Here is a 13969-nt window from a genome sequence, read left to right as displayed (position 1 = left end):
TTGTCCGTGGAAAGAAAACCCACAAAGATTTCAAGGAGTTACCAATTCTTTCAATTAAAAAAAAATAAACTTGTTCTTGACATACATTTTTATTTATTTCAACTGTTTCTATTTAACATAACTTTACATATAAATCTAGGACACTTATTTAGAACTACGAATAAATAAAGATAAAGAAAAAAGGACAATTTTTCTAAAAAAAAAAAAATAAACAGAACTAATAAAAACATTTAATATTAACTATTCTCACTACAACTGATTGCATATCACATGTTTCATTAAACTAGAATCAAAGTAACTGGTATTTCAAATATTAATCATATTTCTAAGCACTACTTTTTGGTTTTTCTTGTCACCGCGTCTTACAGGATAATAATACATCGTCCCTTCCCCACACAGCTAATTGACTTTCTGAGCCAAATACCGCGATGAGGATGAAGTATATTTACAACATGAATTATCGGAAATGTACTTTGGACAAATACAATCAAGGAAGAAAGACTTCGGTAAATGAATTATTTTAAACGGAAATTTTATCAACTGGCACATTTATAGTTATCGTGAATAGGATACACGCACTGTTACGCACATGTAAACAGGATTCGATTGGAAAAAAACGCAGTGCGTGAAGTCTTATTCATATAACTCTTTTGGGGAACCACCGCGGTGTTCCTATTACTTTTAGCGTTGTTTCACACGGAAATCAACCGGAACAATTTCACGGACAAAAGAAAAACAATAAGCATCACCGGTCTTCGAAAACAACTGCTGTCTATTTTACAGTGATATCAATAAATAAATTATTAATCGAAGTATTCGAGAGAAAAAAAAATAGCAAGACATTTGTCGGATCATAACCGTCTATGTATAAAAAAAATATAATCTCGTTTCGAAGCATCTTACTGCTCGTCGTTTGATGTTTCTGCAAAAAGCACTTCATGAATTTTTTAAAATTACGTGGTGATATATAAAAATACCTGAGAGCTCTTCATAAAAAAAAAATCGTATATCGTGTCGACGCAAAGAAGATAAAGGTGGCCACACACGTTATTGAAACATTTATCCTACGATCTTAGCAATAATCATACGCTTGTGGCCTACCTAAAAATAATTGTTTTAACAAAGAGATTTAAAGAAAGTAATAAACTAATAAAACCCTGTTTTATAAAGGACGCCTTTTGTTGTCTACAGCTCTTACTTAATGTTTTAAAATCTGTAATCACTGACTGCGAACGATTTTTTAAAATTTACTTTTATAATAGCGAACGCTATTTCAAAAATCCCTTTTCTTATAGGAGATACGTATTTTCTAAAGCAGAAATATTTTTTCCGGGTTATTTACAATCCAGTAAGAACTGAACGTGTACGGTCGGCTTAAGGGTTCGCTGCGTATTCTCCTCGCCTTGAAATCTGCCTCTTTACGCTTCCTTCTGATAACTCTCGCATCCGGCTTCGTTACTGACACAAGACGCAAACGCTATTAAGTGCGGTATAACGTTTTCTTCCATGACCCCCGTGAAGAGATGAGCCCAGGGACCCTTGGCGAAGACTCCCACGTCATCGGCACCGTGGGTCTCTGATTTGAGGGGTGATGTGGAGGGCCACTTGAATCCTACCTCGTCTAGAACACGAAAGATTTTTTTTTTATTCTAAATGATACTGTAAATTAAAAAACAATGGGTCACGATGTCACAGTTAATTATTTCTGAAATTTGGAGGTTATCATGTTAAGCGTATGGTATCTATATCTTCTTTTTTGATAAGAATTTTAGAAAAAAATTTAAATTCTAAAAGTATAAGAGTTAATGTTACAAAATTTTCTTTCAAAAATCAAATTTTTAATTTTTCTGATTTTTTGGTATTATTTATCACCCATTTAGAGTAGCTTTCAAGAATTTTTTCTAATTTTTATTTCAATCCCTCGAGAAGTTATGAGCATTTCAATATTTTGGTAGAAGAATTTTCAATTACCTGTCTGTAACTTCCCAAAAACTAAAAATGTCAATTTTTTTAAAAATTTTGTTTGCTTTTAGATGTAGTTTTTATAAACAAATTATAAAAATAATACATTTTCATTTTTTCAGTTTTTTTGAACAAATAAGTGCTTTTTGAAAAAGCTTTTTTTTTCTTTGATATTCTCAATTCTCAAAAAAATCGTCTTTCAGTTCGATAAGTTATAAGACAGGTTTTAGGGTGGGATCTTATTTATTCTATTTTTTTGAATTAATTTTTTTTGAAGATAATGGCATTATGCGAAACAGACTATTTAATATTGAAAAAAAATCGGAAAATTTAGTTAATAATAATTTAGTCCTACTAAGGTCGGCGAGATACGATATTGGAGAAATAGACTAGGAAAGGAAACATTATGAAATTTATTAATTACTAGGCGTGATTTGTTGTTGGAAAGTCTTGGGAATGATAATACACGAGGCGCCTCATCACGTGGGTCATGAAAAAAGTAAGCGTCATTGTTTTTTATCAACAAATAGGTAAAAAATTCGTCAATTTTCGTTCTACGCGTTATTGTAAAAAAACTATTTATCTTAGCAAAAAATGTTCAGACTTTATAAGTTAAAACTGCTTTATAAACAAAAAATTTATTGTAAAATTAAACGGAAAAGTGCTTTTTCTTTATTCGTTAATAACTTTTTAAATAATTAATAAAATCTTACAAACTTTCCCAAAATGTGAGTTTTTATATCCTTAAGAGACGTGCGAAAGATGGGCTCGTTGGGTCAAATAGTTTTTGCAAAATTCTTTTTATTTATCCCATTTTTGCAAAAAAGGCCCATTTTCAAATGACTATTCCGGGGACAGGGTTATGACTAAAACATTATTTTTGAGCTCATTTTCTTCGAAGGGACACCAAGTATCCTCTAGTTAAAAAAATATATTTTTTTTTTCAAATTTAGTTGTATATAATTGTTAACAAATAAAATAACTTAGCGGTTTTTAACTTTTGAAAAATGCCTTTTATTTGTTAACAATTATATACAACTAAATTTGAAAAAAAAATATTTGTTGATAAAAAAACAATGACGCTTACTTTTTTCATGACCCACGAGACGAGACGCCTCTTGTATTATAATTTTTGATAATAAATCAACAAAGGGAAATCGCTGGAAATAGTTTTCAAGTTCGTAGCTAGGCCGCTAGGGGGCGCTATCTACATAACTGTCAGGTGATGTAACTTAAATAAATAAAATAAATAAATAAAAATAAATAAATACCAAAACATAGAGTTGAATTTTTCTCAGAAACGCAAATGAGTGAGTCAATAACAATCTTGAAAATAATAACAAAAACAATAACAAACAGACATTGATATTATGTAAAGAAAGAACAATTAAATTTAATTAATTAAACAAAAGTAAAGATGTTTATAAATGCTCAAAATGCATACCATTATGCCCAATGTAGGAATTTAATCTTCGCTGCGTGTTTAGGTAGGTTCTTTTATAAACGCATTTTGTTTTGGTAATTAAATATCTTTTCGTTAATTTCCTCAATTCGTTATCATTATTTATTTTTTGCCCAATAATTTGCGAATAATTTGATAACAAAAAAAGATATCGAACCCCTTTTTCGCGTCAAAATGTAGTTATTTTTATTATCTTCAAACTAACGTATAAAAAGTTTTATCCAGCTATTTCACTTAAAAAAAAAACTGAAACAACCTAAACTTGGATAAATAGCGCCAATAAATAAACAACACTCTCGTTAGAAATTTCAATTTTATACTATATGTATTCATCAATTTTTTATGCTGAAATAAATAAAAAGAAATCCATTCCATTCTAGAACTTGTCTCATAAATTTGCATATTGAAAGACGATTTTTCTGAGAATTTTTCGAAAAAAAAAAACTCAAAAAACTAAAAATGTATTGATTTTATATATTTTTTTAGGTCAAAACGAACAAAATGAAAGTAAAAAAATTGAGATTTTTAGTTTTTGGTTAAGTACAGATATTTGACAATTTTTACTCAAAATATTCAAATGCTCATACCTCTTGTTATAAAAATTTGAAAAAATTGTTAAAAGCTACTCTAAATGGGTACTAAATAATACCAAAAATGCGATGCCCCTAATTAATCTAGATAGAAAATGCAGAAAAGGTAGCTGTGTCATCCTGGCTGAATTTCGTGTGGCAAAAAAATTGCATTTGTATGTTAAAGAAATTAACCCATTTAATGAATATTTTATCAAAAGTTATGCAGGATATCCATGGCAAATATGTTATTTACATTGAATTCTAATATATTTTATGTTAACAACTTTAAACTTGCAAATATACTTAAATATTATTGCAAATATCTATGTTGAGAAAAAATATTTCACTAGTTACATAATTTATTATATTCACACATTCCTTGTAATTAGTGTATGCAAAAACGAGAAAAGAGAAATATTTAAGTACCAAGATTTCCATAACTAAATAATTAAAAAAGTGTGACATTGACGCATATAGACTATTCTTGAGGCGTAACATAACATGTCATAATACGTGCTTAATTGTTTGTTTGAAACAAAACTTATTCGGAAATAAAAAATACGTTACAATGTACACAACAGTATGTAAAAAAGGAAAGAGTCCATTTCTCAATCCTAATTCAAATTTAATAATTATTTTTTTAAAGAAACATTTGTCACCAGAACCTTTGTTTTTGAGATACATTGTTTTCAAAAGGAAGTGCTTTGCTTTTAAATATCGTCTGAATATTTTTTTATTTGACGAAAATATACACATCCTATCTCATGTCTAGGCCATTGGTTAAAGGCCATTTTGTTCATATGTTGTGTAAACAAAATTTGAATTCAATATTTTCATTAGTTCCAAAGATATTTAGAGATTTATGTCAATATTATTTTATTATTTCTCAATTGAGGTTGTGCTAGACCTATTCTATTAAATGAATTTTTTGAAAATATTTCAGCTTTGTCTTTTTTGTTTTGTATTTTAACAGTCACGATCGAAAAAGTTGCAGACGATTTGTTACCTCTTCCAAAATCATTGACTAATCAAATCACAGACTTACTCATTTCTTCTTCCGACGGAACATATCTTCCTCCATCCGCCATGGACTTATACCCAGGCCCATTGGCGTAATTCAGGATGGTATAAGGGTTGGAATCACTTGCCCTTCCAGCGAATCCGAACACGTCACTTCCCCTCTGTGCGTATCCCGCGTAACTCATGGTGTGAGCGTGGTCGGAGGTCACAACAATCAAGGTGTCCTCCTCGTTGGTGATCTCCACGGCCTTCTGGATCGCTTTCGAAAACTCGGCGGTTTCGTCCAGAGCCTTGTGCGCCGAGCTGTCGTGGTGGGCCGTGTCGATCCTGCCTCCCTCGATGAAGAGGAAGAAGCCTTCGTCGCCTTGCTGGAGGATCTTGATCGCCGATTCCGTCATCTCTTCCAGGGACGGTTGGGTATCGGCGTTTCGGTCTATGTTGTACTTCATGTGACCGCTTTCGAAGAGGCCTAATAAGAAATATAGTATTTTGAGGCTTTAGATTGCGTGTATATTGAAAAAATACAGGTGTCATTGGAAGTGGGGGTTCCTTTTAACTGGCGTTTGTGGGCGTAAAAATAAATTGATAAATGACTTGGTAAAGGTTTGCACTAGATGGATATTCTTTTCCTTTATGAAAAAACTGAAGGGGAAGCTATGAGTTCACCCTTACCTCTAGCTTTGGCAAGTATCTAAATGAAAACCTTCCAAGAAGTCAACAATATTAGAACCAAAGAATGGAATGTCTTCTTACAATTTCCAATTTTCCACTTTTTATTATTTTCCATTTGATGAACATATACAAGAAGAAAATCCTACTTTCTATGACACCTTATGGATGGATGGATGGAAATAACTGGATAGAAAGGTCATAGCTACGGGATAGGGAATTGGTAAATTACTAACCTAGAAGGTAGTCTGTGTCATCTGCGACGTTCAACAGCTGCTCTCTGTTCCACACATACTCGTACCTCACCCCCATGGCTTCCTTTTGCCTCTTCCACTCCTCGATGAGGTTCACATGGTCCGACCTATCACCTGGATATCCATCTTCATCGTTTACTTCCACCGGCAGGAACTTCTTCCTCCCACCCCCCATGATAACGTTCAGTTCTTTACCTGTTTCCCCGAAGATGAGCTGGCTGGCTATGTCGTGGCACTCCGATGGACTCCATCCCGCCTTGATGACGTTGGTGTCAGATTCCCAATGTCTGTCAGCTGTGTGCGCGTAGACTCCTAGAAACGAATATAGTTCGAATTGAGTTATTATCGTGTTTACTTCATCTTCACTCGTACCTGCTGGGGAAGCGTGGGTCACTCTCGTGGTGGTCACCAACCCAGTACGCTTTCCTTTGAGTTGGAATAGTCTGGCTATGGAATCCACGCGGTTGTCGGGTTCGTTCATAGCCGTGCAGTTCTTCTTTGCCACTGCTGCCGATACACCGATTGTTCCAAGATTAGCTTTCACCCCTCCAAGGTACGCAGTGGCGGAGCATGCCGAATCGGCTGTTTGGTGGTCCACGCAGTATGTCTGCAGAAAAGTTGTGTCTTTATAAATTATTACTCACTACAAATACAAGGTGATTCACAACTTATCCAGAAAAAAATGGGAATAGATGCGTTATCAAAAATGGAATCAATGTAAAAAAAAATAAAATCCTTTTAGTTTCCGAGAAAAAAAATTGTAGTATTTTCAACTTTCACATCGCTGGCCTACTGCAGTCTGTAGCGTCATTCACCCACGTGGCCTCAGGCGATTCCAAATACTGAAATCCGATTTTAGTATTATCGTTGTTGCGATAGTGTTTACATTAGTTTTTCAAGTATCAAAAATGGCTTGCGTGTATAGCAACTCGGAGTTGATGGATATCGTTTTAGTTTATGGTGAAGCAAGGCAACGTTTGTGTTATGGTGAACCAGTTTCCAGTGCCGTGCAGAAGTGTATTTTTATATCATTTTCGAAATGCCCTTTCTGATTTTTTTTGCAAAATTGTATTTGTAAAAGTATATTCAAAAATTTTTTTTGGATAAGTTCTGAATCACCCTGTATACGTTTTGAAACCATTCCAAGTGAGGCAATGTTGTTCTTTAACCTGTTTCTTAATTATTAAAATAGAATTAAACATATTGCAATCGTTTTTTAGTGGTAAAATGTCCTCCAACTAATCCTTTTCTTAATCCAACTTAATTGTTTGCGGTCGATATGGGTTGTAATATGATTTTAAATGCGTTTGAAAAGCGTAAACAGTGGCTAATTTATTGCGGTTACTTTTTTATGAACGAATTCATAATTCCTAATAGGAATGAATATTTATTTTATTTTTAATCGACGTCAGAGTCCATATATAATACGAGAGTCGTTATGTTTTATTGCAAATTATGTCCAAATGTGAATGGAATAAGTGTCGAACGACATTAATGTCCCGCACAAATGGGTAGTGGATTGATATTTAATATTAGCAGTCGACATGGGTGTGTTCGTAAGAATTCTATTGTTTGAAATTGTATATTTACGCTACTGAACAGATTTTTTAAATCGAACGCTTTGCCAGTCCACAAAAATGATTATAATCGCAAGGATTAGGCCAGAAGTTGGAGAGTTGTGTGAGGAAGGGGCGGCATATTATTATTTAAACTTAATTAAAAATACTAATTTTAAACAGAAGTTATTTGTTTTTACCTTTGAAAAACCGGTATAGGGGAATTTCTCGAAAGTGAGTTGTTCTTCTTCTCCACCTAAATATACCCTGGCTGCGGCTATCGTAGGAATCGACATCCCATCACCAAGGAATAATATCACATTTTTAGCCCTGTCTGGATATGAAAAAAACAACATTTTTTATAAAATAAAATCAAAATTAAGTAGATAAGTAAGACATAACCATTTCATTCATTCCTTCAAAGTATTTGGTATATTTAATGCTTGACACTCACTTTGATTAATTCTTCTGTCCAATCTTTCTTTGACGGCTTTCGCGGCATTGTTCCTCCAAAATTTATGGTCGTTTTCTTCATCCATTTCTTCCAGGGTCTTGTTCCTTACTATCCTATTGGGATATGGAGAGATTTCGTCGTCTAAAACGTAGAACATATTAATCTCCCAATAATATCTTAACACCCTGTATATTAAAAGATCTATTACGAAACATACACGCGGGAACTGTATAATCAGACTTTTTGTTGAGTTTAAACAAAGCGGGAAGAAAAATATTGCACCTAATAAAGTTTTTATGATTTAATTATTTGGTATTTCAAGCTCATACAAAAAATTAAATTCAAAACCGCGAACAAACGAAGTGATTAAAAAAATGACACGAATTTTCTAATTATGTAAGTAGCAATTAGTGTCTATAATGGTTATGAAAATAAATATAGCCTTTTTAATGATTCTATATCGCTGTCAGTTATTTGGAAATTAAATTCGTTTATTTTAACAAAAATTGTTCCTATATGGTTTGCATGGTAAACAAGAACACGTTTGTTGTTAATTTGTTTAACAGGAAAATTACAAAGCAACCGTTAAGTTGCAACATATACCTATTTAGTAGAAATGAACTAGTTTTATCCTTAAATGATTTTAATAATATAATTTCATGCATAACCTTGATTGTGCTTAAGCAATACCTTTAATTGAGCGAACCTCGAAGCAATGAAACTGAAATTATTGAAATTGTAACACAATAACCAGGAAATATAACGATCACATATGAGGCAGAATTGTTCAATAACCTTTTTTTCTTTAATTGGTTAAAGTTATAAACTACAGAAAAAATTGAAAACGTTCTGGCAATATTGTTGTCGTTTGTAATAGTATTAAAGGGCATAGGGCCAAGAGCAAGTCCCTGAGGGGTACTTGAAATTATAGGTTTTACGACTTTACGATTTATTGCATATACGGATCTCGCAATAACGGAAGTAAAAGAAATTCATTATACTGAATTTGGTAAAGATATATAAAAACAAAGGCGGCTAGAACTAGTTTTGCAAGTGATTTGTTTTGGCTTTCTTTTTGTTGGTTTGGCATTGAAATAGAGAACTGAGATAACATAGCTGACCAGTGACCGTGATTTTTAAGGTATTTTGTGATCGAAATGTCAATTATGGAAGTTTGATGTTCGATAATGTATTCCCATTGTAGTTTCATGGGTATTTTTTTGGCTTTATAATCAAAATATTCGCAATTACTAAACTGATAAATATGGACTAAGAGTTCAATTTTCATTTGAGAGAGATTTGTTTGAAGATAGTCATTAATTATGGAATTTTTCATGCCAAACATCAGGTGTAACCCAAATTCTAAACCATTCGAAAGCAAAATGTAATTTAAATAGATATAAAACAGGCGTTGCCTTGTTTGAATAATCGGTACATAGGGTGGAGCCGATTGATTTCGCCTTTTTCAACATTCGCTGTAGTTCCTTGTCTTAAAATTTAGGGTATCTATACAGGGCGTTCCTTCGATTTGGTCAAACTCGAAATTTTAAATTTGCAAATATTTTTATTCATCCCATTGTGATTATTGTTTAATTTTAGGCTAAACGTTGCTGGGTTACCAACATGTAGAGAGCGTAAACTTTTTTCACACCAGTTACATAAGTGTTTATAAAAAAAAATTGGGTTTTTGCGAAAGCGTACAGGAGTGTGCAAATCATCACATCCTTTCATTCAGGATTATATATGGAAGCTGAGAAATTTAATTTGCGTGTACACACTGTGAAGAATCCGTTAAGCAGGATGCCGATTCCACAGATATGGCAACAGACTTCAACTCGAGGAATTCGCGATATGTCGAATATATCCTTATTTCGACGAGATTGTTATTGTTGGGACTTTTAAGAAGAATTTTTAAGTTTGCCATTTTTTATTAATTTAATATCAACATCGAATTAGACAAAACGATCTAAATTATGTGAAAGATAGCGATATGAGTAATAATAACCGTCCTTTCTTCCACACAATTAACTTTCAGAGTTAATTGTGAGCTGCCGGGTAAAAATTGTTGTTGTACCAAAATTTTTAAGATTTATTTCTATAGAATTTAAATTACCACAATCGTGTACTACTTTCCGGAGTGTAGAAAAATTCAGGTAATTTTTTTTACAGAAAAATGTTTCCGAATTTATCAGCAATTATCGTCAGAGCCCTGTCCATTTTTAATTCAAAGTCATAGCCTACTGATTTTTCTAGCACAAAAATTATAAAAGTATTATTAGAAAATTCCAATCTAACTTAAGGCACAAATATACCAATTTTTGCATTTTTCAGTCGAAAATTATTTCTTGTAAACGTTCAACACCCGGGAAGTATTTAAATTTATGTTTCAAACAGCCCTGAATAAAAAATCCGTCGGTTTGTTTCGTCTGAAATATTCCCTAAATGTAATTATTGCATAAAAAGGAATGGTCGTAGCTGGCCATGGCTTTGAATTATAAAGTGGATGGGGCATGTCGTTGGCGTGCTTTCACGAGGTCAAGCTTTCAAGAAGTTCGTTAAAATCTATTAATAAATAAAAAAGTTAGGCGATTAGTATTTGATCAGAAAACTTTGTATAACAATTTATTCAAATTACAGGAAAAAGAACAACTAAAGTAGCTGGGAATATTTTATACAAAATACTTTTTAACATTTAAAATGTGTTCATTTCGTTTGGTATAATTTTCGTAGTATTTGGTTTTTTAAGCTTAAATTCTTTATAAATTAATAGATTAACATAAGATTTATGTTCAAAACTAGGCGAAAGACACAGTTGCTGAACTTTGAAGTTTTTTGGGTATTTTGTCAAAAAATTAAAAAAATTAATCAAGCAATTCCTTCTGCCAAAATTATTATTCTGCCAAAGTTATTTTTTTGAAAAATGTGTGAAAAACTGTGCTAATGTTACATTTGTCTTTGGTATTACATAATATTTTTTCGTTACATGTAGTGAAAACAAAGAAAATTAAATCCTGGTTCTTAAAAAGTAAATAAAAAAATCTGTGTTTCGTACTCACCCTCTTCTTCGTTCTTCCTAAGCTCCATGGGCCCGCCCATTACCACCGCACAGAAACCGACTACCAACAGGCAATAATAAACAAACATCTTACAGGTGGACCGAGTAAAGGTCGTCTTAATCTATCGAGTAAGGGTACACCGGTATCAAATCAGTCGAGATAACCTTTGAGCTATTATATATCGGCAATCCGGCTGTTGGGCACACGCTCCCACTATTTTTTCTAAGGTCACACGCAGAAATTTTCGCCCGACGATTAATTCGTGATAGGGGGAAAAAGCGACCGATTATTCGGAATCGCATTGTTGACCCAGGAGCGTTGACTGTCGAATCCAATCGACAATCGAATTTTCGCAAAGTGGGTTCTCGGAAGGTAGCGAGGATCCCCCGTTGGGTCTTTTGTGGAGGCCTGGTCTGTAGTTTTCCTCTTACTATTTGCGGAAATTTTTTCATTAAATAGTATTATTACAATTGGGTTAGGGAATAAATTTTCAATTCAGCCGAATGACAAATTTGTGGTGATCAAGGAATTTCAAAATTAAATGCTTGATTTCTGACACAGGGAAGGTCAAAATTAAGTGTTTTGTGAGATATTTATTTATAATTGAAGAAAGACGTTGTCACAGATCTATTTTTTATTTAATCGAAACATGTGAAAGTTCGATCCCTGATGTCAGCGTCTACTTGACAACTACTCCAACTTTTTAAATAGCAGGGGACGTTACTATTAAAATTTAGGATGTACGTCAGTCTACAAAATCTAGGAATTTTCATTATTAACATTATATGGATCCGGGAATATCAAGAAATATTTTTACTGAATTTAAGTTTATGTACCGAAATAAAGTCGGTATTAAAAAAATCCATATTTTTGTGATGCCTTTACTTTTACTTTGAGCTTCTTATACAGGGTGTTTTTAAAAGAAGTAGTACAAACGGTACCGGTGAATCTACAACTAAAAAGAACACGTTTTGTATAAAAATGACGTGAAAATGTTAACCTATTAGGAGATACAGCCTCGCAAAGTTTCCAAAAAAATATGGAATAATGGCTGTAATTTGAAAACCAAAAAAGATATAATAGTCAAATTTTACAATTTTCAAATAATGCATGTGCAACTTTCAACAATTTTCCGAAAATGTCTGCCCCTTGGAGGGGGTTGAAATAAACATCCCCTAAGTTATTTCTTTCTACAACTTTTTTGTTTGACAAAAATTGAATATTCAAAAATACGTATTATCTAGCTTGGTTTAATTTAACACTTTTCTCTCTCAATTTTTTGCTTTAAAACTCGAACGATTGCAACAAGGAAATATTTAAGTAGGCGTAATACTAATTTCTGTCATTAATTAACCATTTCCGTTACTTCATTTGAAAACACCCTGTATATTTTTAATTAGGGTATAGAACAGGGTAAAAAACAGATGTAAATCAAAGTAGCATATTTTTAAATAGGCACAGAAAGAATGCAAATTTCATCGGCTTATTTCTCTTTAAAAATCATATTAAACAAAAAAGTTTTTTCTCGGTACCAACCAAGAATGCCTTTTTTAGTTTAAGGTTCAAGCTATCTAAAAATGTTATTTTTGTGTCTTTATCATAAAGGGTGTAAAAAATTGACATTATTATGCTACCAGATACTTCGTCCCTGGCAAATCAAATAAGCCAAATTGTTTTCATTGGTCAATTTTTAAGGAGTCTTATCTGTTGTCCATCGTATTAAAAAATAATTAATTACATAAAGTATTTTAAAAGTTATTTAAGAAAAATCGATTTTCAGGGGCGTCTTTTAGGGGCCTGTAGGGGAGGATTTCTTTATGGAAATGTAAAAATAAATTAATAGGTACTGTTAGAAACTTCCACATATTTTCTAAAATGTAAATTTTAAAACTTTTTTAATGTCGATATACGTATTCTTTGCATTTAATCTTTTTTCAGAAGCTTTCGACAATAAAGTGAAAGTTCTGGGGCTAAAACCTGTCAATTTCTTCTAATTCCCATTAGCTCTAACAGCTGTGGACATAAATAGACTAGGCGGTATCTGTTTTGGTTTGGGTGAATCGTATATCCACGGAGATTTTTGGCTTTTTGGCTTTCAAATATCACTAGAAATGGAAATTTTTGTATGCACATAAAAAACGTGGGCTTAACTTTTGGCGGCGCAATATGTTAAAAAAACTCGAAAAATGTCATATTTTTCTTCCTACTTAATTATGTATTTTTTCAAGAGTTGATTTTAGGCGAAAATGGAAGAGGAAAAAAATGATTGTAATGAAATTTTTTACAAAATATGACTAGTTACAAATCGAATGAATGATTATTATTGTAAAAATCAAAAAGTCGACAACAATGGGGTTTAAAAACATTACTTTTTTTTAGGGGATTTTTTTGGGGCCTTTAAATTGGGTATAGGACCTTCATACTTGGCTCAAGAAAACTTCATGTTATGTAGAATCGTCACACCAAATTTCATCAAAATCGGTTCGATAGATTTTGCATAATTATTTTGCAATCCAGATTTTGAAAAAAAAATTGCAAATTTTCAAAATTTTGCACAGCAAAAACCAAGGCCCTTAGACACTTGAAAATTTAATCACATATAGAAGGGCTCTCAAGCTTTCAAACGCTTTTTGAAAAATTCTAATCCGTCAATTAGGAGAGCTCTGTTATAGTCGATCAAAGTTAGATACTATAAAAAAGAACAACTTCAAATGAATTTATTTCTACAAGGCTTAGAAGTATTTAAGAACAATAAATACACTAATGTGCTTAAAATTTACAAAAAACTATATAAAAGAATATTCCTAAATTTAAATAAAGTAAAAATTTAACATTAACCGTGTTATTCCTAATGCGCATGCTTGGAATAGCCTCATATGCAGATGAAATCTTGTTGATATGTCATCGCTGTCATCATTAGCGTATTTTCTCTTCTTTTCTTTAATCTTGTCATTTTCTAGTTCT

The 13969-nt window shown here is 32.4% G+C and overlaps 1 protein-coding gene across 1 annotated transcript; it reads right to left on the bottom strand.

Annotated features, from left to right (window-relative positions):
- Window positions 1–212: 212 nt before the first annotated feature.
- On the bottom strand, window positions 213–11137 carry LOC108907121 (membrane-bound alkaline phosphatase-like). Its single transcript, XM_018710652.1, has 7 exons — window positions 11006–11137; window positions 7950–8090; window positions 7696–7829; window positions 6312–6546; window positions 5922–6251; window positions 5042–5485; window positions 213–1621 (listed from the first exon to the last, which is right to left on the bottom strand). Exons 1-7 carry the CDS (start codon window positions 11091–11093, stop codon window positions 1419–1421), a joined length of 1575 nt encoding a protein of 524 aa, XP_018566168.1. The 5' UTR covers window positions 11094–11137; the 3' UTR covers window positions 213–1418.
- Window positions 11138–13969: the final 2832 nt, after the last annotated feature.

Source organism: Anoplophora glabripennis, unplaced genomic scaffold (genome assembly GCF_000390285.2).
Source record: "Anoplophora glabripennis isolate ALB-LARVAE unplaced genomic scaffold, Agla_2.0 scaffold282, whole genome shotgun sequence".
Classification (NCBI taxonomy): domain Eukaryota; kingdom Metazoa; phylum Arthropoda; class Insecta; order Coleoptera; family Cerambycidae; genus Anoplophora; species Anoplophora glabripennis.
This window is presented reverse-complemented; position numbering and strand designations above follow the sequence as displayed.